Source organism: Periplaneta americana, chromosome 15, assembly GCF_040183065.1.
Source record: "Periplaneta americana isolate PAMFEO1 chromosome 15, P.americana_PAMFEO1_priV1, whole genome shotgun sequence".
Lineage (NCBI taxonomy): Eukaryota > Metazoa > Arthropoda > Insecta > Blattodea > Blattidae > Periplaneta > Periplaneta americana.
The window spans coordinates 30,782,935-30,810,901 of record NC_091131.1 but is presented as its reverse complement, the minus strand read 5'-3'; the positions used below and the strand labels follow the sequence as shown (position 1 = coordinate 30,810,901).

At 36.1% G+C, this 27,967-nt stretch overlaps 2 protein-coding genes across 2 annotated transcripts; one reads left to right on the top strand and one right to left on the bottom strand.

Annotated features, from left to right (window-relative positions):
• Positions 1-36: 36 nt before the first annotated feature.
• On the top strand, positions 37-21,118 carry cbc (crowded by cid). The gene is made up of 9 exons (XM_069846875.1): positions 37-290; positions 375-536; positions 625-844; positions 3,828-3,998; positions 7,135-7,325; positions 9,041-9,260; positions 11,490-11,583; positions 16,433-16,593; positions 18,784-21,118. Exons 1-8 carry the CDS (start codon positions 189-191, stop codon positions 16,542-16,544), a joined length of 1,272 nt encoding a protein of 423 aa, XP_069702976.1. The 5' UTR covers positions 37-188; the 3' UTR covers positions 16,545-16,593; positions 18,784-21,118.
• Positions 13,449-27,871, bottom strand: LOC138714765 (tRNA-queuosine alpha-mannosyltransferase). Its single transcript, XM_069846876.1, has 6 exons — positions 27,400-27,871; positions 24,364-24,487; positions 24,117-24,284; positions 21,310-21,534; positions 18,685-18,939; positions 13,449-16,910 (listed from the first exon to the last, which is right to left on the bottom strand). The coding sequence occupies exons 1-6, from the start codon at positions 27,491-27,493 to the stop codon at positions 16,679-16,681; spliced, it is 1,098 nt and encodes a 365-aa protein (XP_069702977.1). The 5' UTR covers positions 27,494-27,871; the 3' UTR covers positions 13,449-16,678.
• Positions 27,872-27,967: the final 96 nt, after the last annotated feature.

Sequence of the window (27,967 nt, the reverse complement as noted above, 5' to 3'; positions counted from 1 at the left end):
GAGAAGAAAGGAGAGGTATTTAAGGAATGTTGGCGGCCCTGGTAGATGCTTCTAGCAGAAGTTTTAAGCCTGGTGTTTTGGGCGACTGTAACGTTGTTATTGTTCGTTGTTCAGAAGCTTGTGGAGTGTATTAGAGTGTTTTGTAATATGGTGAAAGTTCCTTTCCTAGTAACGAAATTATAACAACAATGTCAGAAGAAAGGGACGCAAATACTCAAGAGTTCAAACTTGAACCAGACTGTGAATTGAGGTTTGAAGTGGAAAGTAAAAATGAGAAAGTAACATTGGAGGTGAATTTATCTTAAAACCACAAAGTCTAAGTTCACTGTGATTTTATACTGAACTGTACGTAATATATTATATTTATTTTGCAGCTTAAGAGTGGAATGGCAGAGGTTTTTGGAACAGAACTAGTGAAAGGGAAAAGTTACGTGTTTACAACAGGGGCAAAAATAGCTGTATTCACATGGCAAGGTTGTGTCATTGAATTGAGAGGAAAAACAGACGTTAGTTATGTTGCAAAAGAAACGCCAGTGGTAAGAAAACACGCTAAAACATTATTGTACACATGATGACTGTAAATGTGTCATTTTTGTGTAACGTATGCCTTCTTTTTCATCATAGGTTATGTATCTGAATGCACATGCAGCGTTAGAACAGCTAAGGAAGAAAGCTGAGACAGACAATAATCGAGGACCTGTCACAATGGTCGTTGGTCCAATGGACGTTGGTAAATCTACTCTATGTCGCTTACTTCTGAATTATGCTGTGCGTATGGGAAGGAGGCCCATTTTTGTTGATCTGGATGTCGGCCAGGGTCAGATCTCCGTTCCTGGTACCATTGGTAAGCCTGAATGCTTAATCGTGGTTTTATGTTTTGCGAAGCAGGTTCCATATGTTTCTGGCCTGACATAAATATTGCCTACTTCCGTAAACCTTAGGTGGGTATCGTATATCGCATCCATGTATAAATAACTGCATTAGCTTATTCCACTTGTTTCCATTCAGGTACTGAGATACTGGTACAGTCATTTGAGTTAAACATGTTGCGTAGTGATATGCCACGTTGAAAGTTAAGTATCGGAGAGCAATAAAATTCTTTCCGAAGGAAGGCATTACACCCAATGAAATTAAACGGCGCATGGATCATGTATATGTTGCAGTTTCTCCTTCATATTAACTGTAGAGGAATGGGCTAAACTTTTTTTGGGGGGGACAGGGATCATCGAAGATAATGAGTGTGCAAGTGAGACTTTGGAGATGCTGACAGTAGAAAACTGTAATTCTACAGAAAAAGTTTACCAAAAGAGGCACTATACTTTCTTTATCAATTGCGTACTACGAATAGTAGGCTCTATAGAGTACTAAGTACGTGGTTTAACTTTTCTGCGCCCAATAGTTTTCACCTCAAACTATTCACTTGTTGTATGCACTAATGAATGTATATAATATAATATATATTATCACCGCTATGTTGTCGACATCGCACACCACGAGTGGACGCATTGTTAATTATCTCCACAGGCAGTAAAAATGCTTTCTTGCTGGTGTGGTCCAGGCCTACAGACATGCAGTGTCGAGAAATTTCCACTGGACTTCCTTTTTTACGTGGCGGTGGTAAAATGTTTCTGTAGAATTACCCAGAAAAGATTTCTCTTGTGGAGGGCGAAGAGTTTTAGTAACAAGCTATTTAAAGTGAAGGAAATATCAGCAATGTTGGGACTATCAAAAACCACCGTGCTTCGGATATTGATGAACATCTTCATCTGAGTCGATCTGGGTGGCACAGTCGGTATAGTGCTGATCTTTGGTGTCCGAGGTTGCGGGTTCGATCCCAGCCCAGGTTGATGGCATTTAAGTGTATTTGAATGCGACAGGCTCCTGTCAGTAGATTTATTGGCATGTAAAAGAATTGTGGGACAAAATTCCGGCACACTGGCGATGTTGATATAACCTCGGCAGTTGCGAATGTCTTTAAATGAAACATATTTTAATTTCTTCTTGTGAATGAAGTCAGTACAAGATGGGTTCCAAGACTTCTGTCTTCAGTGCAGAAGGAACAGCAAATAATTCATTGTGAGGCATTTTTAGAGCTGTGTCGTGGCAACCAGAGGACATTAATGGAATCCGTTGAGACAGGGTACAAAACTGTGGTCCTTTATTATGATACCTATCAGAAAGAGAATTAATGGAATGAAGAAAACCAGCCGAAGCCCCCTTGGAAAGGGCAGTCACTCAGTCAACGAAAGAGATCATAGCGACAATCTTTTGGAAGTTTGAGGAAATTTTGTTGATTTATTTTAAAGAAAGAAACACAAGAGTAAACAGGAAGTACTGTGCCAGTATGCTCCACAAGCAATGAGCACAGTATTGGTATTAATACACTAAGAAAACTATTGCTTTGGAGTAATGGTTAGCATTCCTGACCGTGAAACGAGCAGGCCTGGGTTCAAATCCTAGTTGGGCCAAGTTCCCTGGTTTTTCTGGAGTTTTCCCTCAACCCATTAAGAGTAAATGCGTGTTAACTTTTGGCGCTGAACCCTGGACTCATTTCGCTGGCATTATCACCTTCATCTCATTCAGACGCTGTAGAACCATAACAGTTGAAAAAGCGTCGTAAAATAACCAATTAAAAAAAAAGGTAAGGAAACTTAGCCAATTATCCTGCAATTTTTAATATAACATATTTTGTGACGTGTGTATTTTCGCAAGTTAATAGATAGTTATAATATTCCCCACCAGAGGCGGTAGTGATGCTCAGCTAACAGGTTGCCATAGCGCTATTAACACACAGTCTCCTTACTGTAAGAAAATAGTTTTGTTGCACGGATATTTTACAAGTCTCAGAAAGGAGGGAGTGCGCATGATCAGAACTACAACGAAACAAAACTAATTTTATTACCTCAACTAGTCCTCTTGCAAACCAGATTGGTCGTCCTTTGAACATGCGCACTGTCTTCTTTCTGTCTTATAAACTATATGTGTGACAAAACCTTTTCTAAGACTGTACTTTTTGCAGGCAAAACTTATGACTATTTTTTCAAGGGCATAGAGATGTTATTTCAAAGGTGTGAAAAGTGTGTTGTACTAATGGGAGACTATATTAAAAAGTGAAATGGAGTTTTGTTTGTAGCACCCCTTGAATACTGTTAGGCCTGAAATTTTTGGACCTGATCTCATAATTATACAGTATAAAACTTCAGACTTCAGGTTTCACATGTAAATTGTAATAATGGTTGTCATAAAAGAATAACAAAAAATGTGAAATGGAAAAAAAAAGTTCTTCCCTACTTAAGTAGGTCTAATGTTGGCCTACTTGTTTGTGATGACTTTCTATGTAATTTTGAGCTTTTTGTTTTGAATAGGTCTAATGTTGTCCTACTTGTTTGTGATGACTTTCTATGTAATTTTGAGCTTTTTGTTTTGAATAGGTTTAATGTTGGCCTACTTGTTTGTGATGACTTTCTATGTAATTTTGAGCTTTTTGTTTTGAATAGGTCTAATGTTGTCCTACTTGTTTGTGATGACTTTCTATGTAATTTTGAGCTTTTTGTTTTGAATAGGTCTAATGTTGGCCTACTTGTTTGTGATGACTTTCTATGTAATTTTGAGCTTTTTGTTTTGAATAGGTCTAATGTTGTCCTACTTGTTTGTGATGACTTTCTATGTAATTTTGAGCTTTTTGTTTTGAATAGGTCTAATGTTGTCCTACTTGTTTGTGATGACTTTCTATGTGATTTTGAGCTTTTTGTTTTGAATAGGTCTAATGTTGGCCTAATTGTTTGTGATGACTTTCTATGTAATTTTGAGCTTTTTGTTTTTAATAGGAGCTCTCTTAGTAGAGCGTCCAGCTGCTGTTGAGGAAGGTTTTTCCCAGCAAGCTCCTCTAGTCTACCACTATGGTCACAAATCACCAAGTACCAATCTTGCCTTGTACAATATGTTGGTGTCACGTTTGGCAGAAGTCATTTCAGAAAGGATGCAGGCTAACAGAAAAGGTAAATGGATCAAAATGATGTATAATTTTAACACTTAACATACACTCACCTAGTACACGACATAACTCTTCACAGATACACATCACGCATAATTGGCCTGCTGATGATGTGTGCAATTTGAAAATTGGTCCCAGTCCTGCCACACGCGCACACACACACACACACACACGCACGCACACACACACACACACATAAATAGCGTCACAAACGTATGTAATTATTACATGATCCCAATTGTAAATATCAAATTGTACATTTTGTCATAACATTTCATTTGAGATCATTTTGTAAATATATATACTCAATTAACTTGTAGATACACAATACTGGAATCAATTATAAAATAACAATAAGATAAACAAACTGTAAATATAGAATATAAGAAAACAGATGGTTAAGCAGATATAAAATTCAGGTAGTTGGTCTTACAAACAAATATAATCTAAGGGTAAAAGAATAATAAAACTGTACATATGGCTCACTTTAGATATAATGTAGATATTTCAAGTTTTTTTTTTTTAGGTAGGCTATAAATGATAAAAATTGGCAAAGATAATATGTACTCATTTTCATATTATGGAAACATGTAAGATAATCATCAGGAATATTGTAATTTTAAATGTAAATAACCCAAGGCATATATATATATAGAAATTTCAAGCTTATAAGTAGAGGATTAAAATTAGTTAATGTGATGGATAAATTCAACTCTCATATTATGAAAAAAGGAAATTGTAGCATATTATTGTAATACCATGTGTAAATTGTTCAGTATAATGCATGTAATATTACTATGTAATGGGGCATGCAGTTGATGTTCTCAATAAAATAAAAAAAAAAAACACACACACACACACGCACAGACACAGACACACACACATACTTGTGGCTCATGGCCCCCCAAGCGAGAAAGAACTAGTACACAAATATGGAAAATTGTTTGCACAGTTTGTCGCAACAATAGAATTTGATGCATTGTAAATAGCTTATGCCAGTACTAATTTTGTGAGTGTGTGGGTGTGAATAGAGGTTTTGTAAATAATTGTAAATACTATGCTGGTACTGTTAACATTGATAATTGTGGTCGAAATAACAAAATATGATCATAATTAAATCGTAATTATCATGGACATAAGATAAGAAAAAACAAGTATAGTATAAGCGTATTCCAATGACAGAATAATAATGTTAAAATAGACCAGCCTCATGGTCTAGTGGTCAGAGCTTCTGGCTATAGTTCATGAGGTCCCGGGTTCGATTCCCGGTTAGAGCACAGGAATTTTTCCTTAAAGGGATTATTCCTGTGTTCGTCCATGGTCTGGAATTTAGGTTAAGTTTAGATTTAAGACCTCTCCTGGCACCACATTATCATAATCATCCTATCACATCATCGGGGTAATGTAACTCCGCCTTCCAGGCGCCCCAACCTCAGAAGTGGGTTACAATTAAGCCACAGCCAGGAGAGAAGACCAGAAATGTCGAAAAGACAACCTGGTGGCATTGGGGGGGGGGGAAGTTAAAATTTAAGCAACAGTATGTTATCTATGAAAGTTTACTGGTGTAAGATGTGTAGTTTACTTTAGAAAGTTGAATTGTAAAGATTTATGTAAGTGTATTAATCACATGTAGTATTACTCGGTAATGGAGCGTGCGGAATGAGTTAATAAATAAAAAAAAACACACACACGCACACACAAGTTGTTTTTATTTTGGGGATAAAATAATGCTTAGAGGAAGTTGACTTGTGAGATGTCTGGCTAGGAGGTGGAATGAGACCGAAACAGACTGCAATATATGAATGGAAACTTACCAGTCCTGAAATATTTCGTGATAATGCACAAAATTACTGTATTTAGAGACATATTTCATAAAATGTATTTGCAGCAGACAATAAATATCGATAGCAAAGCTTGTATGTGTAATATTAATAATATTCATACTTACAAATGGCTTTTAGAGAACCCAAGATTCATTGTCGTCCTCACATAAGCCCTCCACCGGTCCCTATCCCGAGCAAGATTAATCCAATTTCTACCATCATATCCCACCGTCCTCAAATCCATTTTAATATTATCCTCCCATCTACGTCTCAGCTTCCCCAAAGATCTTTTTCCCCTCTGGATTCCCAACTAACACTCTGTATGCATTTCTCGATTCATTCATACGTGCTACATGCTGTGCCCATCTCAAACATCTGGATTTAATGTTCCTAATTATGTCAGGTGATGAATACAATGCATGCAGTTCTGCATTGTGTAACTTTTTCCATTCTGTTGTAATTTCATCCCTCTTAGTCCCAAAATTAATAATATTCATAACTAGGCCTAATAAGAATAATAATGATGATAAATTTTTTTCAGTGAATGTTTAATTATAAAACACTGTGATCTCTTAAAATAGTAATATGCCTTACAAGAGTGGTATGTTGACGTTTTCATGTTCGAGGAAAAGATTGAAAAAGCGAAACGTAGTTGTGCTTTTTTAATTTCCGAGAACATGAAAACAAACATACCGCTCGTGTATCGTACATTATTTTGTGCGAAGATTGTTTACGGCAACTTTGGAAAACAAATATATCTATCTTCAACATTGTTCCTATAAAATGTTTTCTGTGTTTACTATACTCCAGCAGGCCGTGATATACGTCTGTCTTTTTTTTCCCCCAGTCTATGATGAGTCTGGAATCTTGTTGATTTTTTCACGGCTTCCTTAATGTTACTTGCATTACAAATGCAGTAACTTTTGTGGTGTTGTAGAGTTTACTTAATTTTTGCAAATATTTAAAAGCAATAATTAACAGTGCAATTTAGGTGAAATTGCAGTGGTAAATTTCCAATTTATAATTATTACTATATTGAACGTCTTTAAAAATAATATGTTAAAAGCCTAAAGCAGTAAAATGAATATGACGCTTAAGCAGTAAGAATAGGGAAATTGTTATGTGTGTTACGTTGGGAATACTGAATGTGGTATTTCACACTTAACGCGTATTGGTTGTGTGTGGAAAACAAGCAAATACGCACGATCTCACACAAAAATATGTTATGTTTTTTTAGAAACTCTGTGTTTTGTATTATATTCTGAATGTATGCCACTGTGACACATAATCACTTGAAATATTGTTATTTTCTGACAGCTAATGCATCAGGAGCGATCATCAACACGTGTGGGTGGGTGAAAGGAGATGGTTACAAGCAACTAACTCATGTTGCACAAGCATTTGAAGTTGACATCATCTTGGTGTTAGATCAAGAGAGACTTTACAATGAACTTGTACGGGACATGCCAACATTTGTGAAGGTTGTTTTTCTGCCAAAAAATGGAGGTGTAAGTAATTATTTTATATCTCCTAAATATACAATTAGCTAGGATTTTGAGACAAGTATTACCAAAAGATGTCCTAAAGGTAATGCATTATAATAGAAAAAAAATCCTTTAATATTTCCTAAAAGGCAGAGTGACCTAAGAATTATTGTCTTTGTTCAAGTATAAAAGAGCTTTGCAGTGGGTATTACACTAGTCAGACTTCAGATGTATACAAACAATTGAGGACCATTTTTGCAAAACTTGCTAACTGAAAAAACTAAATTTTACAGGAGAGACAAAACATTATACTAAGAAAGTTTTGCTGTATCTCTCACTTATAGCAGAAAGCAAGTTTTGAAAAAACGATCACACTTTGACACACTACAATGAAAAGAAATAATCCAATTTTACTAAGACACTTTGAACATCATGTAGAGGCCTTCCTTATGTTAACGAATCCATCAAAATCTCAATTTTGCAAGTTTTGCAGTTATCAAGTCTTGCAAAAACGGTCCTAAATTCTTCTTCCTCTGACACGTATTCTCAAGTGAAATGTATTGCCTGATAATAGATGTACATATCAGCCAGAACCTCAATCAGAGGTAAGGAAGATTAATATAACTTTAAAATTACAACTTAAGTAGATCAACTATGAATTACATGATGTACTCTCATTGAACACTTGTGGGAAATTTCCCATCTTATTTGTCAATAGAAAATCCAGTATTACATAGGCTGAATAGTAAAACATTTGATGTGTAGGCCTCACTAATGAAAGGAAAATTGAAGAGTATGTCAAGTATGTGAGTTCAGTGAATCTGATAGAATGCTACTCAAATACAGGGTTCAGGTACAGGGAAGGTGTTCTTGTTTTGCAATTGGTATTGACAGCTACTTTTTGTATTTAAACTTTACTTCACAGTTACCTGTGTATGACTTCTTAAATGGGGTTTTGACCTTATGATTTTGAAATGTTCCCTTGCAAGGTGATTGAATGCCACACCTCATATTGTGGGACTGTTTTTAGCCCTTTGTTTAGCACTTGAAACTGGTGAATTTTTTTTTTTTTTGCCTGAAACAACTTCATAGTAAATTTTTACTTTAGTTGCAATGTTAGGTACGAAAATGTAATCATTTAAAAATGGAAAGTGACATCATACACATGTTGTTGTTATCTAATGCCGGGCCTTGGCAACGAAGCCATTAGCGTTCTTGCTCTCCAATATTTCTCTGTGGTGGATCCATCAGGTAGAACTTCACAGGTTTGTAGATGTCCTTCAGTCATTTCTTCTTCTTTGTTGCATAGAGGGCAATTTGAATTTGTGTAAATTCCTATTTTATTCAAGTGTTTGGCCAAATAATCGTGTTCTGTAAGCAGTCTGAATTTTGCTACTGCAGATTTACGTGGGATTTCTGGAATAATTTCTGGTTTTTTTATTAAAATGCTCCATTTTTTATCTTTGGCTTTGGTACATAGTGCTTGGTTTTGCTTGATTTTATGTTTATTTTTAATTAGTCTTTTGATGGATGTAAAAGGTAGGCTTGTATTTTTATTCTGAATTAAATTGGATCCTTTTTTGGCAAGAAAGGCAGCAGTTTCATTTCCAGCAATTCCACAATGTGCAGGTATCCATTGCAATTGAATTCTTTTCTGTAGACATCATAACATTGATTGGCTCTTGCTCTTCACTGTGCTAGAGTTCTCTGTCATTTTATTAATAGTTTTTTAATTGCAGGTTGTTGAAAGGAGTCAGAGTGCGCGTGCAGAAGCGAGAGATGCCAGAGTGCGAGAATACTTTTATGGTCTGCGCACACCACTCTACCCTCACTCTTTCGATGTGCGTTTTTCTGATGCAAAGATATACAAAATTGGTGCTCCTGCATTACCAGACTCCTGCATGCCTCTTGGAATGAAGGCCGAGGATAATCTTACCAAACTGGTAGCAGTAACTCCAGGTACAAATAAATGTGCAATTTGAGATTAGCCTGAAAAATGTGATTAAATGCTATTATTTCACGAATTAAAAAAATACAAAAAGAAAGAAATGAAAAGGTCCTAGTAACTCAATCTATTCCAGACATTTCATTCATTTTCCTTATCTCATTTCTGGAGTGTTAAGGTAGGTGCTCATTTACTGGAACGGATTTGTTCGGTGTGTTCAGATTTTATCCTTTGCACTATTTTAAATTGAACATCTCCCACTTGGCCATATCATCTCTGTCCACATGACCAGATTCTGTCCAGAGAAATATATGGACCAAGAACGAAATAAAGGAGATCAACCGTGAAAGGAATGTGCTTACTATTGCGTCATCTATTGGAGCGAAGTAGATAGATAATATTATCGTTACAACGTCAGTTTAAAAACCATGCGCTCTCCTGCATATGTTATTTCCTATATGGAAAGATTAAAAGACCAGGAGATTAACAGTGATCTAATTTTGTAACTTACTTACTTACTGGCTTTTAAGGAACCCGGAGGTTCATTGCCGCCCTCACATAAGCCCGCCATTGGTCTCTATCCTGAGCAAGATTAATCCAGTCCCTACCATCATATCTCACCTCCCTCAAATCCATTTTAATATTATCTTCCCATCTACGTCTCGGCCTTCCCAAAGGCCTTTTCCCCTCTGGCCTCCCAACTAACACTCTATATGCATTTCTGGATTCGCCCATATGTGCTACATGCCCTGCCCATCTCAAATGTCTGGATTTAATGTTCCTAATTATGTCAGGTGAAGGATACAATGCGTGCAGCTCTGCATTGTGTAACTTTCTCCATTTTCCTGTAACTTCATCCCTCTTAGCCCCAAATATTTTCCTAAGAACCTTATTCTCAAAAACCCTCAATCTCTGTTCCTCTCTCAAAGTGAGAGTCCAAGTTTCACAGCCATACAGAACAACCGGTAATATAACTGTTTTATAAATTCTAACTTTCAGATTTTTTGACAGCAGACTAGATGACAAAAGCTTCTCAACCGAATAATAACAGGCATTTCCCATATTTATTCTGCGTTTAATTTCCTCCCGAGTGTCATTTACATTTGTTACTGTTGCTCCAAGATATTTGAATTTTTCCACCTCTTCGAAGGATAAATCTCCAACTTTTATAGTTCCATTTCGTACAATATTCTGATCACGAGACATAATCATATACGTAGTCTTTTCGGGATTTACTTCCAACCCTATCGCTTTACTTGCTTCAAGTGGAATTTCCGCGTTTTCCCTAATCGTTTGTGGATTTTCTCCGAACATATTCACATCATCTGCATAGACAAGAAGCTGATGTAACCCGTTCAATTCCAAACCCTCTGTGTTATCCTGAACTTTCCTAATGGCATATTCTAGATCGAAGTTAAAAAGTAAAGGTGATAGTGCATCTCCTTTCTTTGGCCTGCAGTGAATTGGAAAAGCATCAGATAGAAACTGGTCTATACGGACTCTGCTGTAAGTTTCACTAAGACACATTCTAATTAATCGAACTAGTTTCTTGGGAATACCAAATTCAATAAGAATATTATATAAAACTTCTCTCTTAATTTTGTAACTAGGGTAGTATAAATATGTGTGTAACAATTTTATTGTTTGTGCTGTGAGAGCGAGCCAATAGAGATAGGAGTACCCATGTGTATGACCTTATGACATCAACATTCTTTCACAGCATTACCCCGTTCCGTTTCATTCTGCAAAGACTTTCTCGTGGTTGGAACACAGTATCAATGCTGCCAGGTTTGAAAGTGGTAGCCATTTGTAGCAAATGAAAAAACTCTGTGTTTACAATTTAATTTACGAAGTTCACGCCATTCCGTATGTTGGCTACAGCTTCCGCTGGTGTAGACTTGAGGGTGGCTTCGGTAGGCGGTGCTCACTTTTCACATGCAGGTTCAAATCAATGGTCTCAACCATTATTTACAACAGCAAGCATGCTTCACTAGATTCATTCTCCTGTCTTTGTGACCCAGCTCTCTCCTCTGTTAGATTCAGTGTGTTGTGAATAAGGCCTCAAAACTGTTCTAACCAACATCATGTCTACGTAAGTACACTTGATGGGATTTTTAACTTTTAATACCCAAAAATCTGTTCCCTAATACTGACCCTTACAATGTTTGTTTTACAGTTCATCTTTTCAAAAGTATGAATTTAAAATACACATAAATGAACACGGATTTATGTTTTTATTTCAGGTCCCAATCTTTTACATCACATACTAGCTGTAAGTTTTGCAGCCTCTGTTGAAGAAGAAGTCATTCAAAGTAATGTTGCTGGTTTCGTCTGTGTGTAAGTGATTTTATTGTATAATGGTACATTAGAATCTGTTGCATCTGACAACTATGGGACAAAGCCAGTGCTGGATAACCAATTTTGCCAGTTACTTGAAAAATAGTTTTATAGATTTTTAAAGACATATTGGTACACTTGTGCAGAGGTGCTGCTTCTTTTTCACATGTGCACACATCATTAATGCTGTCATTTAACAGTGATAGGTCCAGGCACTTCATTTAAAAATGTAGGTTGCTACTTCAGTTTGTGACTTACTGACTGTCCCTCGTATTTTCATTTTTCTTTTTCTTATTAAAAAGTGTCATGTTTTGAAATTACCATTTGTTTGGGTGTCAGTTATGAGGAATTTCACTGTAGGAAAAAACAGCAGAGATGGTTTGCATTCGCCACAAATTTAGTGGAATTTTAAAACTTGGTATAATGTTGACTCATGCTGATGAATTCAAGTCAGTGTATTTTAATTTATTTTTGACAATTTTGTATATTCTGAGGTATGGTCACATCGTATGGAGAATTGTGAAATTCGTTGTGTGATAAAATATTTTGTGAAAAAGGGTTTAAATGAAAGTGATATTAAGGGGTTAGGTACAGCTTACAGCAGTAAAATTTTGGAAATATTCAACATTTTTTTTTCTCCATTACTGTATCTTGAACTAATGAAAATCAGTATGTGTAAAACATTGTCCTTCTGCTATATGAAAAAAATATTTTTACGATTTAAAAAATTATTTACATTTTTGTTTTCAAAATTCAGTTCACTGTGCAGTGATGAAGCGTTTCCCACGTAACTCAGAAACTATCCAACATTCTGTGATGAAATATTTTGTGTATTTATGCATGTCATATCTACAATATGATGCAAGATCACTTCTTTACCTTTGATAAATTGTCTGATAAAAAATAAATTCATTTAAAAAATGGTCAAATATCAGTACTTTCTTCTAACACAAAATTAAAAAAAATGTTATTTATTGAAGAATGTAGTTGAAAGAGCATGATATTGTAAACATGGGTTTCAGCAATAAAATAAAAGAGAGAGAACATGAAAAGTTAACAAGTATATTAGCAATGAGGGAAACGCTTCATCACTGCACAGTAAACTGCCACCATTTTGAATTTTGAAAAAAAAAAAAAAAAAAACATAAATAATTTTTTTTTAAATCGTAAGATATTTTTTTCACATAGCAGAAGGATAGTGTTTTACATTATTGTACAAGATACAGTAATGGAGGAAAAGAATGTTGAATATTTCCAAAAATTTTACTGCTGTAAGCTATACCTAACCACTTAAAGACAGGATGGATGAAGTTTTGGGAGAATCTTCATCCTATTCGACTCTAAGCAAGTGTGTAATACTCTTCAAACATGGCCAAGGAAATGTGGACGACAATCCTTGAAGTGGATGTCCATCAACTATGATCAGTTCGAAAATCGACAGAATCAATGATGTGGACGGTATTTGCTGACTGCCAGTTGAAAGTGCGCGAGATTACTCATGATACTACTACTCCATTGACTGAGTGCATCATATTTTAATAGTTGTATTTGGCATGTCAAAAGTGTCTGCACTTGTTCACTTCCAAGCAGAAATGGGTTCCATCCACACAGGTGTGCACCCAGGATTTAGTTTTTTTAGAGACGGGGGGGGGGGGGGGGGGGTTCAGATAATATACTGTACATGTAATGTTAGTTATCTTCAGAGCACATGCATTTTTCTCCTAATTGATAAATAAAAATTGCTGGGTGTCAGATTGGGGTAAATGGTGATTATAATCCAAACCTAATACCTAATTATTCTGCCTTCAAACATAGTTTTTATTATTCTGACATGGACTTAGGATTTGTAATGATTACAAACGAAATATTTCTACAAACAACCACAATACAGTTTAATGACCACTACATATGGATTACAAACACAATGCACATACTTAAAAAAGCACAGTTTAGTATTATCTCAGTATGAATTACAAAATATACACTTGAACTAAAGCATAGTTCAGTGACCTCTCAAGAGATGATTTACAGAGACTGAACACCTTTCACCTATAATCGCGTCACTGTAATTTCCGGCAGACAATCACGTTGCAGGTCGGCTACATTTAAACGTGTGTGTCTTATGATTCGCTGATGAAGATGTTATTCATTTCCTAAGACTCGATAAATACTTAAGATAATCGCCCGCCATTTTGGCTCTTTTGTTGGCGTTCGCAGAAAGCACACGAGGACGTTATTTGCCAGTCAATTTATTTGCTGATTTACAGTGCGTTTCATTTATTATCATAGGAGCTACGACATGATAATGTTTAAGGGTGTGGCAAATAAATTCCTCGTCTGGTAGCTCGGCAACGAAAGAACAAAAATGGCGAACGATACTACCTACCTAGACTTTATAGAGCCTTCACTTCCTAAGACGTAAGCAAAGAGGAGTCGCCTGGGAATAACAGCGTCGCGACTATAGTAGTCTGAACTGAATTTTCCAGCCAGCATTCTCAGGAGTGTAGTTTGATGTTTAGCCAAGTAATAACTCTTGGCTGTGGGACAGCAAGAAATAATCTCACCTATTTTTCCATTGGTATACACAGGGTGGAAGTGAAATAACCCTGCAGATTTTCAGAGCAAATAGCTCATGTTTTATGTGACAAAAAAGTGTAATACATATTGGTGGAAAGTCCATAGTTTTCTTTAAAAAAATGTTTTTTTCCCCCAAATATTTACCACCCTTTTATTCGGTAGCTATTACGAGTATGATCGTGATTTTTGTCCATATCGATACAAAATCTGATAAAGAATCATTTATCCCTCTGGCGTATTTCAATAGCGTGGACAGTTTTCGTGTTAATTTAATTTAAAAACCATTCATTTCAAGCCACTGAATGACGTGAGCAGATTGCAACGTTGTAGCTAGGAAGGGAAGTTCCCTTAGAGAAACAGACCTGAGTATGTTGACCTCTTACATCTGTATTATGTGAATAAAGAGGACTGTGTTAATGGCGATGTTGCTAGACTGCTGAAATTTACAACTTAATTTTCTAATTAACCGTGCATTTAATCACGAAACATAATATAGGTTTCCTGTTCATTTAAGTGTACCCTATCATCCTTTTCAATCTATGGGATTATTTCACTTCCACCCTGTATATTTATATACCCGATCAAAATCCATCTAAAATTGTCAACTAGAGCATAAATGTCAGTTTTGCATTTGTTTTTAGGATGGTGTGTATTAACATGCATTTTGAATACAAATCTGGGCTCTCATTACTGGGTGTTATGCACATAAATAAGATTCTTGTGCTCTGCCTGAATTTTCTGTTTGTGCAAAAGTTTAGACTGGTTGTGAGATTTAATGATCTCTCATGTACAGGGTGCGGCATTTAACATTTCCTATTTTCAAACCCCCATAACTTATTTAGTTTACAAGTAAATTACAAGAAATTAATCAGTTTACAACCATTATAATCTTGGAATTACAGTACATCTTATGTTTTGAAAATAATGTCTTTAAGATGTCCTCCATTGGCGTCAATGCATTGTTGCAATCTTCCCTGCACACCGGCCATTACTCGCCGCAATGTTTCAGGTGTAACATCAGCAATTTCTTCACGAATCGCGGTTTTAAGGTCCTCGATGTCATGAAGGATACGACCGTAGACCTTACTCTTAAGATACCCCCACAAAAAGAAGTCTGGTGCAGTGAGATCAGGGGAAACAGAGGGCCACTGAATGTCACCTAATCTGGAGATAAGTCGCCCAGGGAAAGCAGCATGAAGTGTGTTCATTGAAACACGTGCTGTATGGGATGTGGCTCCATCCTGTTGAAACCACAGGCGCTGAACGTTTCAGCTACGGCGTCTCAACTCAGGCAGGAAAAAAGTTGTCAACATTATGTTATAATACTCAGAGTTCACAGTCACCGCAGCACCATTATTGTCCTCGAAAAATTAAGGACCAATGATACCCTCTGCTGCAACTGCACACCAGACTACGACCTTAGGACTGTGTAGTGGTCGTTCAAAGATTTCACGTGGATTTTGTGGGGCCCAATAACGAAAGTTCTGCTTGTTTACATAACCATTGAGACAGAAATTTGCTTTGTCACTCATTATCAGGCAGCTGTGAAAGTCATTGTGAGTGTTAAACAATTGCAGCATTCTCTGACAACATTGGACGCGCACGGCTTTGTTTACTACTGTTAATTTTTGTGCGACCTGGAGTTTATATGGATGGAAGTGCAAATCATTGTGTAATATTCTTCGCACACTTCTGTCTGACAAATTCATGATCCGGGAATGACGCCACACGGAACGATACAGACTTCTCTGCAGAGCCATTCTCACACGTTTGACATTATCAGTAGTCCGCGCCGTTTTCTGACGAACTCGAGCTTTGTTTTGAACCGATCCCGTTTCACGCCACTGACGCACCCACACACTGATTATTTTTCGTGATGGTGCAACTCCATATTGATTATCACCAAAAATCCGCCTAAACTCGCGCTGGACAGCAACAATTGACTTGGTTGAAACAAACTGTTCAACACAGAAAATGCGCTGTTGCACCGGCCAACGTTCCATGGTTAACTAAAGGCTCTACTACACCGAATCCCTGTGTTGGGATGTGGCTAACTAAATTCAAGGCTTTGCTACACCGAATCCCTGTGTTTGCAAACATGTTTTACCGACAATGTGAACAGAATCGCCAACTTAAAATGGGAAACGTTAAATGCCGCACCCTGTAGTTAATAATGCACTCCTTGTAATGGTTATTCAGTTGTAGTTAACATTATGCACTCTTTCTTCTCCCCAGCAGTATGGAATAATGTTGCAAAATTGCTCAATTTCAGGACAAATGTAGACATGGAGAGACAGAGCATGACAGTCCTTTCTCCTCAGCCACGTCCCCTGCCAAAAACACTGCTGCTTCTGTCAGACATTCAGTTCATGGACAGTCACTGATAAAGACTGGCAGGGCAGCATGGTTGATAAGTAATGCGTGTTCATTCAGGTAGGCCTTTCTTTCATTCCTTACAATTTATAGCACACCCAATCTGGACACCAAATGCCTTTTCAGTTATTTTTAACAACATTTGCTATGACAGAACTCGTCTGTATTCATTGATTAAATGTTCAGCACTGAAAGCTTTGAAATCCATTTGAAGATTATCCCTCATGTGTCTTGCCAGAGCTGGATTCACACAGAAGGTTTTAAGCATTTGTATGAGTTGCTTTTCATTTGTGTATAGACATTCACTTGGGTATAGCTCTGGATACACTAAAGCATTTGGGCATAAGGGAAAGCATCCACAGTATGTTGCTTCCAGCCTGAAAAAGAAATGTTAAAAATTGATGTATTGCATTGCAAGAACCATAGAATACGGTACTGCATATTTAATACCACACTTGCAGTGTCATTTACTGCACACTTTGAAAGAAAGAGAAGGTGAATGTTGTAAAACAGTTAAAAATAATTGTGGAATTTTCATTATTTCACTCAAAATCAATGGAATTACTTTTCATGGACTAGTAGAATAGATTGTATCTAATTGAGTCAAGGTAATGTCAGAGGGTCTTGGTATAATAATTTATTAGTTCATATCGACAATCATTCGTTAATTCAATTTTTTTGCAAACCCAACATTCTCCAATCTTCCCTATTTTCCGCCTTCCTCTCACTCTCTGCATATGATCCATATATCTTAATGTTGTCTGTCAGCTGATATCTTTTTCTGCCCTGAACCTTGTTCCTCTTACAATAATCATAGATGCGAAAATAGTAAACGTTCATTGCTGTTCATGAGTAAATCAGTGAGCTGTATTTAGTTACTAATCTTGGACCAATAAGATATATCTGTTCTATTAGTCCACGAGAACTACTGGCGTAATTTCCTTCTTTTTTTCTAAAAATTTGGCTGAAAAATCGAGGAGAGGGAAGTTACACGAGGACTACAAAATACCGAGAATAATCTGTTCATAAATAGCAATCAATTTATGTACTAATCAAATTAAAGCTTAATAAAAAATAGCTACAAATGTATACATATAATTGCAGAAATTATGAACATTTTTTTAGGCTTCTTTCATGTTCTATTGCGAGTCTTGCTCTGTAATTTCAATATTAGTCCATTACACATCACAGCTGTAATTGTGGGTAATTAGGAGATTGCTGACTTAAAGTATTCAAGAAACAAAAAAAAAAAAATTAATAATAATAATAATGATTTATTTTCTTGCAGACTATCAACTAAATTCTATAATTGAAATTACAGCTTCCAATATATTATATTGTTATAGTTTTGAAATATTTTGCTTATAGTTACGAACAATACACAATCTAATGTTTGCAGTAAGACAATATAAAGAATATATCAAATTCAACTTCTCGTTTTAATTGTATAAATAAGGTAATATTTGAGAAATCTACAGCAAATAAATCCCATGTATTTTGGCTAATGTCATCACAATGCCGGTAAAATAAGACATATCTAACAGATGGATGCATTTTACAGATGAGAGGAGAAAAACTCTCTTATGCTTAGGTTACTTATACTGGCTCCACTATGCTATCCCTATAACTTAATTTTGAGGCGAGCAAAAAATTGCAAGTTCAATTTTACCTGGACGTTCACTCAGGGGCCTTCCACCCTTACTTTTCTTCTGAAGGAAACCATGCTAAGTACTATAATCATTCTTACACATTCATTGCCTTTAGACAGTTTTGAACCTGCAAATCTCAGTAACCACATGACCATCAGGAGGTGAACATTGGCATGGTGAGAAGATTCACATTTAGGAATGGCTTCTTTTACAGGCGAAAATTTAAAATAAGAGTCTCAGTGACATTAATACTTCCTTCAGAAAAAAAACTATACTAAAGATTTTTATTGTTCCCGGCTGAATCTGGCTAACCTCTGAATTAATAGTACATTGTCGACAACTTTCTAGTCAGAATGCATTAAAAATATTTTGGCACTTAAGAAACAAATTTTCAGAGATTAAATGCTATTTATTGTAGATTACTGTTTGGAAACTGCCGGAAAAAAAAAAAAAAGACCTCATGTGTCTGGTGTCAGATTTTTAGAACAGTATGCATACTTACATTGCAACACCGTAGAATTCGTGTTTTGCTGTAGATACAACAATGTGAGAGTGTCTTAGTACTTTATAATAGTCATCTTTTGTCTTTTGATGTCCCCAGTTGGCAACCCGATTGCCCAGCTGTGTCCGAGCTTCTACAAAAACTGGTGGAATTTCAGAAAATGATTCTCCAAGTACAGAGACACAGAAATCGAGTCCAGCATCCACCAGTGCCAGCAGTGCACGGAAGAATGTGTTAGGGTCTTTATCATGCTCCCTGCCAGTGTCAAGACAGAGTAATCATATGCATTAGAGTACTATTTTAAGTATTCCAAGTTTTGTTGAAATCAGTTTTAACTTATCTTATATAATTCGTGGATTATCTACATAAAAAATAGATACCTCTCACCTTTATTATTAAAAATACTATAGTCGGACCATCGGATCTGTACCCCCGTAAGATATGCGAACTGAACACTCTTTCTCAGCCTCGGTAATTCATTTCTCTCCCTGCATTCCTATCTCTCTCCCTTTCTGTCCCCCACTACTCAAAAATTTTGGCCTTCTTGCGGGACAGTTTACAATATTTGTACTTGCAGTCCAGTGTTGTCAACTCAACATGAATACTGTAGCACGGAGTGGCGAAAGAAATATTATTAAGCAAGTATGTAATAGCATTTTGCGATGAAGAGAAACAAACAGGTCAATATCTGTTTCTTATAAATCAGGCAACGAAAAGAGCAATTGATATCACAGGTGAGGCTTATTTTATTTCAATTGATTATGTATTAAAATTACTTACTTAACTAATACTAATAATACAACATTTTATGTAATTTACATAGACAGGTCAAAACTCCTAATAAAGAAAGGCAGGAGAGAGGGAGTCTGTGCAGGAGATGAAAAGCTAGAATCAGCAGGGAAGAACAGACCAAGGGAACTTTTAATTATTGTAGATGATATGAACCGATGTATTTTAAGAAGAAAGTAGTGTTGCCAGGTCTCCGGAAATTTCCGGAGATCTTCGGAATTTTTTAACTTGCCGGAAAAATAGGAAATAATGTTGTAATCTCCGGATTTTTTAATGTAGGAAATGATTTACTTTTTAGAAAAATCAATCTCTGGCATACATTAAAACTGATAGATGAACATTATATAGTTAAAGTTTTGTTAATATTTTAAATCTACGTATTTCTCTGTGAAGAGATTTATTAAATCTACATACTTAGACTTCAACAAACAAAATTTGATAACACAATCCCAAGGGAAAAAATGGAACTCTCTGCATCAAAATCCACAGTTAATTCCCGATTTACCACGAAAGTCGTCTGTAGCTTCATTTAGATTGGCAACAGGCCATGATTGTTTGGCTAAACACCTGCATTGAATTGGAATATATCAGTCCCCTAACTGCCCATTGTGCAACTCAAACCAAGAAATGGATTCGGAACACCTCAAAATCTGTGCTTCATTGGCTGGTCATGATAATATCTTTGAAAAATATTGGAGTGCAAGAGGTCAAATGACTTTATTGTCAAACTCCTGGCATTAGAAAACAAAAACATATTTTATAACTTGACTACTAATGTTTCTCTAAATATAAAATATGTAACGCGTAAAAATGAACATATCTGGTCTGGAGAAACATCTATGAGGAGAAGAAGGTGGTGACTACTAATCAAATTGGTGATTAAAAGAATTAAAGTAGAAATCTTTTTATTATAAGTTCATGTATTGTAATAGAAGGTTATAATAACATTTTATGTGATTTTCGAAAGTGCCTCCGGAAATTGTGGACAAATCTCCGGATTTTTTCATTACGACCTCCAGAAATATTTTTTCAAGATCTGACAACACTGGAAGAAAGATACAAGAATTTTATACCGTTCAGAAAGAAGTTTCAACATTGAAGAAATTACTGAAGCTTGCGAGAGAAGCAATAATTTCCAAGTTGGAGAGAAAAACTACGGAAAGTGATTCGAGACAAGGGATTTAGGTTTAAAAAATGTAGAAATAAAAGATGTATTTTGATTGAAAGAAATAATATTATAGCATGGAGGACCAGTTATTTATGACACCGTTTGACAGAAGTTTGGCAACATCCCTATTCGGCAAGGTTCGTGGCCTGCTGTTTAACGTGGTGGGAGAAAAGCGGGTGGAATGGAGTGAGTTTCAGGGATTAACTTTTCAAAGAACGACGACAGCGCTAAGGGGCACAGATCCAATGGTCCGACAATATCAATGTGACGTCAACAACAGGACAAATGAAATTATAAAATAAATAGTTGAACATTTTATTTATGATTACATAGAAACATAAAAGACTGCTGCAAAAGGATTTAAAACACAAGACAAGTAATGTGCATGAGAACTGGAATTCCAAGGCTTCTGACACATTTCTTTGTAAAATGGAGAGAGAGACAATTTTAATAAACAATAAAGGTTTTTAATATAAAGAGTCTCTTATTTTAAGATTGGAAAGTTGTTTGTTTACCTCCACATACAGTCTAGAACTCTACTAGTCTACTTATTTTCTAAAGTAAACCATACTAAGAGTTTTGTAAAATTCAGCAGTATTTAAAGATTGAGATACTCATTCTGTATATGCCTCATCTACTGCTTTCTTGTAGGTAGGAGAACAACTTACCAGCGATGTGGCCAAACAATATGGAGTCTTCCATCGTCTGATTGTTCAGAAGCATGAAGAGTAGGAAATTCTATTGGAAAATATAATACTCTGCATTTTGGAACAATCTGTTGCTTTAGTTCTTTCGGACGGAAATCTGGCTGTAGTTTCAAGAATTTGTTTATGGAATCCAAGAATGAATCTTGATTGTACTTGGAGTTGAACAATACAACATCTGCCACAAGACTGGAAAAATTCAATAAAAATGTCATAAGTTTCCTAATATAAAACAGCAGCATCTCCCCCTGCCCCTGAATGAAATGTTATGTTATTGTTTGTTAGATTTCTGACCGTTATTTAATTGTAACAGATTACTGTTTATTTATGCATTAATACTAAAAAAAAAAAAAAAAAAAAACAGAGGTAAAATAAGAAGAAATATGTACGAGATCAAGACGTTACAGAATTAAAATTAAGTCCATAGAAGAATGAAAATAAAGTCAGTATTGGCTTAGGATTGCCAACTGTCCGGTTTTCGACCAGACAGTCCAGGGTTGAACTCAAAATTACTATGTCCGGGCAGACATGTCAACTGGATGCAAAAAGACTGGTTTTCTGAACTTCTTAAAAGTAACTGAATATCTTATTTAATGTGATGAACGAGAAGGTTAATTTTACATTATAATAATTATATTAATGATACATTATTTTTGTTTTCCCTTTGTTACTTTACATGTACATGGCACTGTTTGCGTTTTAGATGCATATATAGCTACTCACAAAGAGGCTACAACATGGGTCTACCTGTGATTGGACCTAAGTTGTATTCTTCCTTTCCACATAACAAGTGCTCCAGTAAGAGTGTGAAACAAAACAGTAAACATCTACTGACTATCATTTTGTATCCGTGTGGGTGAGAACCAAAAAAACTAAACCACAACTGCATGATCACTTGTCGTTTGAATTTCAAGCAAGTATGAACTTCTGCATCTGAACAGATGTGTTGTTCGTGTGCACTCGTATAGTGTGTTAAGTTTTGTATTCATAATCATGCATAAAAAAATCCTGATGCGTCATTTTAATGACAAGCTGCTTAACTATGTGGAGTGGTTTTCCAAACTTGACGAAATTGGGCTTTGTAGGTTAAATCGCGTAAGTTTTACACTAAAATGAATAGAAAACCTATATTACGTTTTGTGATTAAATGCACGGTTAATTATAAAATGAAATTGGAAGTTTCAGCAGTCTGGCAACATCGCCGCCGCTAACACACACTTATCGTGATACAGATGTAAGAGGTCAACAAACTCGGTATGTCTCGCTAAATGAGATGTTCTCTGGAACTGCGTTGCAATCAACTTGCAGTGCACAGCGGCTTGGATTCAGAGGTTTTTAAAATTAAGTTTACACGAAAACTGTCCACAATATTGAAATACATCATAGGGATAAATTATTCTTTATTAGTTTTCCTACCAATATGGACGAAAATCACGATCTTACTCGCAATAGTTACCGAATGAAGGGTTATTAAGAATTCGAGAAAAAACATTTTTTTTTTCCTGAGAAAAAACATTTTTTTTTTCCTAAAAAAAAACTATTGACTTTCCACCATACAACATGAGCTATTTACTCTGAAAATCTGCAAGACTATTTCACTTCCACCCTGTATAGCGTCATTATCGAAGAATTGGAGGTGACGCAAGAAGAGCTTGCCACAGAAAGCTGCGCGAACTTTCGGAAATGTTCGGGTGCACTCGACCTCGCTTCGATTTGATTGGCAGTTCTCAGTCGTCTGCTGGCTTGATCTTTGGAGTGAGATTTATCACAGCACGTGTAACGTAACCTAACCTTGTTGCAGAGTAACATAACATTGTTGAAAATAGAGAAGCACGAATTTTTTACACATAAAATCACTGAATGAAATGACAAAGATGTTGTAAGAAATATGTAATCGTGTAATAATTGATATTTGACGTTGTAATAAAACACTAAAACTATGTGATTTTATTAAAATGTTCCGATAACTATGGTCCTATGGTCGGTTTATTTTAATCTGTATATACTCCTTATGTTACAAGTGGGGCCTGTTTCGTTTTTCATAAATTTATGAACATTATAAATAATTCCCTAGTTTGACTGTGTAACGTTTTATTAGCACTTCCTAATTTAGAGCGAAACAGGAGCATTGTTAAGTACGTAAATTTTATACATAACTCTGTTATTTAATAAACACACTTTGAACTACATAAAACTCCTGATATCAGGGATAAAATGCAGAAAATGTAACGCACACCCTGGCTTCTACCCGCTCTGCACAATACACTCCAAGATACGGACAGCTCAAGACCGCGCTTTCGAATTCGCCCTGTAATCAGCATTAGGTGATTCATAGCAGCCCTGTAATGAGCTTGGCGGCACGAGGACCGAATATCGTTCTCTGCGCATCAGTCAAATGGGCAAGCTTTCTTTGCGCTTCCTCTAACTTCTAGAATGGGACGATAATTACTCATTATTAGATCCCACATATGTTGTCCTACGACCTACAAATTAATATTCCGACTTGTAGTTGTCTGGACTCTGGAGCTATCATATATGTACATCAGTTGCCATACCTATGAATCACGTATTGGTTTCAGATGGTGATTTCTCGGAGCTGTGATTTTGGAACTATAGTCACAGTCAGAACCTTGACAAACCTATCACAGTGACAAGAAACGCAGGTCTTCAAATCACATCCCATCAGTAGCTTGAAGTTAAACAATTCAACTATTTTATCCTTATAAAATAAAAATAAATATCTTTGCAATACAATAATTAGCTGTGCTCACCATGTCAATATTTGATTGTAGCCATACTGAAAATCTCGATCTTTGTGATTTCTGGTGGGGTACACAAGTTGATTTTCGTGGAAGTACACAATCTTTTTAATATGTGAGAGATCTGGACGGAGAGCAACAAGCTCAGTTAAGTTGAGCACACTACTGCTGAATAGTACCCTGGAAAGAACACGGAATTATTAAGAAATCTTAAAGTAAATGACAAGAATATGTGGAAAATATAAGTAAATGAACTTACTTAAAGTTATGTCGCTGTGGTATTATTTGTGATAAGTAGAGGGCACTGGTTCTTGCCCTCCAGTGCCACTTCTTTGCAGGAAGTGAGAGTAGTAATGTTGAAGTGTTCGCAACTTTGTTTACACCTGGAATATGAAATAATTTCTTTAAGGTTTGCATGAAGTAAAGCTACCATTACCATTACAGGACTTTGAAGGTAGTTCTTTATTTTTATTTTATTGGGCTATTTTACGATCCTGTGTCAACATCTCAGGTTATTTAGTGACTGAAGTGACTGAAGGTGATAATGCCGGTGAAATGAATCCGGGGTCCAGCACCGAAAGTTACCCAGCATTTGCTCGTATTGGGTTTTGGGTTGAGGGAAAACCCTGGAAAAACCTTAACCAGGTAACTTTCCCTGACCAGGATTCGAACCTGGGCCACCTGTTTTTGCGGCCAGATGTGCTGACCTTTACTCCATAGGCGTGGACTTGAAAATAGTTAGGAATTTTAACACAAGCTATTTTTCTACACCTGGTTCTAAATGCATACATGGTGGAACTCCAGGACATGGTGTCAGTCTTCATCTACAGTAACATAAAATGTCAGATTGACATCAGATCTGGGCTGGAGTTGCTTATTAAAACGATGCGTCAGACTGATAAGTTGACAAGCAATATTGTCAGAAGTGATAAGATAAGAAATATTTGTATGTCAAATATTCTTAAAGAGAGAGGTCAATCAAAACTGTAAAAAATCACAAACAAGTTTTATTGTGTCATGTCTTAATCTCAATACAGTCCCCTCCTAGAGATCCAACTGGGGACTCTTTTTACCTCCGGACAGTTTTGTATTGAGCTGCATCTTGAACATCTGTAGATCATCAGAGTTGCATTAAATTAATTGAATAACTTTATGAACACTTAGCTTAGATTAAGGATGTTCGAGTGCTTAGGAAAATATTTGGGGCTAAGAAGGGATGAAGTTACAGGAGAATGGAGAAAGTTACACAATGCGGAACTGCACACATTGTATTTTTCACCTAACATAATTAGGAACATTAAATCCAGACGTTAGAGATGGGCAGGGCATGTAGCACGTATGAGTGAATCCAGAAATGCATATAGTGTGTTAGTTGGGAGACCTAAAGGAAAAAGACCTTCGGGGAGGTGAGACGTAGATGGGAGGATATATGATAGAATTATGATACAGGAATCTGACAGCAATAACAGGATGGGGATGGCAAATGAAATACAAATAAGGATCAAATTTGTTCCTCTGCCACTTTGTTTGCCGCAACAGAAACAGGCAATCCCTTCCTAACACCATGATATGGAGTGAACATCTGTATTTTCGTGTTTCATCTTCAAACACTATTTGCTAAGTCTTCTCTTTATTCTGTGTTTCTGAATTCTTATTAGTTGAATATTTATTGTATTATAATTCTATTATACGAAATAATGATAGGGTGACTGAGATTGTCTGTTTTTGAGTTTTCTTCCCCAGGTCCTTAAAAACTACTTTGGGATGCACAATTGTTCTTGTTTCTTGGTATCAGGAAATGTTATTGTAACTTACAAATTGATAATGACTACAATTGCATGTCCTGCCCGTGTTATTTATTTTCATTTTTGTATTTTTTATTGTTGACACCTGAACGTGGGCTTGCATATTGTTCTGTAAGAGATATTGTTTTTTTTTTGTAGCTAGTAATGTTCTAGTTTGGTGAAGTGAATGAGAAATGTTCATTTAACTGAAATACTGAAACGTAAATTTTATTTTAAAGAGTAATATACAAGAGAGTGATATTTCATTGGAAAAAGATCTTGTAAGAAAGAAACTGACTTTACTGTTTGTTGTTCTATAAGTGTGGTGCGTGGTGATCGTGCATAATATAATGTATAGCAGCTCACATTAATTTTAGAAAGCATCTTGTAAAAAGTTACGATTCATTTTTCATAAAAATAGACTAAAAACTAAGAAGTGAATGTCCATATTGACGGATTAACTCAGGCCTACCGTATACTCAAGTATCACCATACATTTCGTTCTACTGACCGCAATCATAAACCCAGATATATGTATTTTATATTTATACAGTGGCCATGGTGGTCTAGTGGCTAGAGTGTTGGACTTATAGTCCTGTGAGTTCGATCCTTTGTGTATCCCCGATTTATAACTTGTGTTGGGCAAGTCTGTAGTCCAGGTAACACAGGGATTTTCTCTGGGAGCTCTGGTTCCCATATGGCACCCCAACAATTTCCATCATCTCTTCTCAACGCAGGTGTAGTGTAGATCAGCCTCCTCTATGGCTCACCCTGGACAGTGACTCTGTCAGTAAATTGGTCTATGTCCATCAGTGTGGAATAATGTCAGCACGTCTGGCTATGAAACAAGTGAGCCCAGATTCAAATCCTGGTTGGGTTTTTTTCTCTACCATTTGAAGCAGAATTGCTGGGTAATTTTCGGTGTTGGAGCTCGGACTCACTTCGCCGTCATTAATTCACATACCATCATCATCCATACAATAGCCCGGATTAAGTTCATGGTGGGGCGTACTGTACTTGTACAAGAGCGCGGTCAGAACTATATAAAATTTGTAGGCATATTTTTGCACGTCCACATCGCAGTAAGTGTTGAATTTTCTCATACATGAACATTCAATGTAGGCCTACAGAAGAAGCAATGGAAATCGAAACACTGGAAGCAATAGGCCTATTACAAGTGCTACATAATGGCAATGTTTCAGGTGCTGAATTTTACCAGCTGTTGTCAAAGCAGAAAGAATTTATAAAGGAAATGCAATAGCAGTGGCAGTTCCCAGTACAACCCCGATTCTGCGCATACATAATCCGATCGCCCTGATTTTATTGTAAAATCATGTGTATTAAGTTGCTACAATCAACCACTGCATCATGCATGATGCACGCGACAAAAAAAAAGTACCCTGGTTTGGGTATTACTAGTAGATAACTATACAAGTATTCTAAAGTACGGTTAGGTCCAGAGATCGAATGGCGATCATTACCCTAGTTACATTTAAAATATGAATAGTTACCATTGATTAGAGTGTCAATTAGCTGTTTGTGTGATCCTCCGTAAAATGGTTCAATGAAGAGAACTATTACTTCACTGGATACCTCTGATGCCATGCCACATCATGCTAAACTACCCAAGTCTCAGGAAATGTTAATGAATTGTCAATTTAAATCTAACCAAATGGCAACCATGTGTAAGTCAGTTTATTATGTGTGTAATCTGTGGTGTCGAAACAGTAACTACAGTATAATTATATTTTTCAACAATTCCATTCTATTTAGAAGACAGTAATAGCAAAGTGTAATAGACCATCAGCTGATAGTATTCAACCACAAGTCCACAACTTCAAAAAATTTGGCATGTAGGTTAGACAACTTCAGGCTTTCATTTTAATTAAACAATTGAGAGAATATAAACTGGGAAATTAACATTAATTAGGCCAAAAACAATAAATGTAGATTGGAAAATTATTTTATACAAATAGTTATGGACAATCTAAATTTAAAATAGAGATATATATATAGTAACACATTTTATTCCATTTCTGTAAGTTAATTTACCAGCCCTGCTAAAAGTATACCATGTGA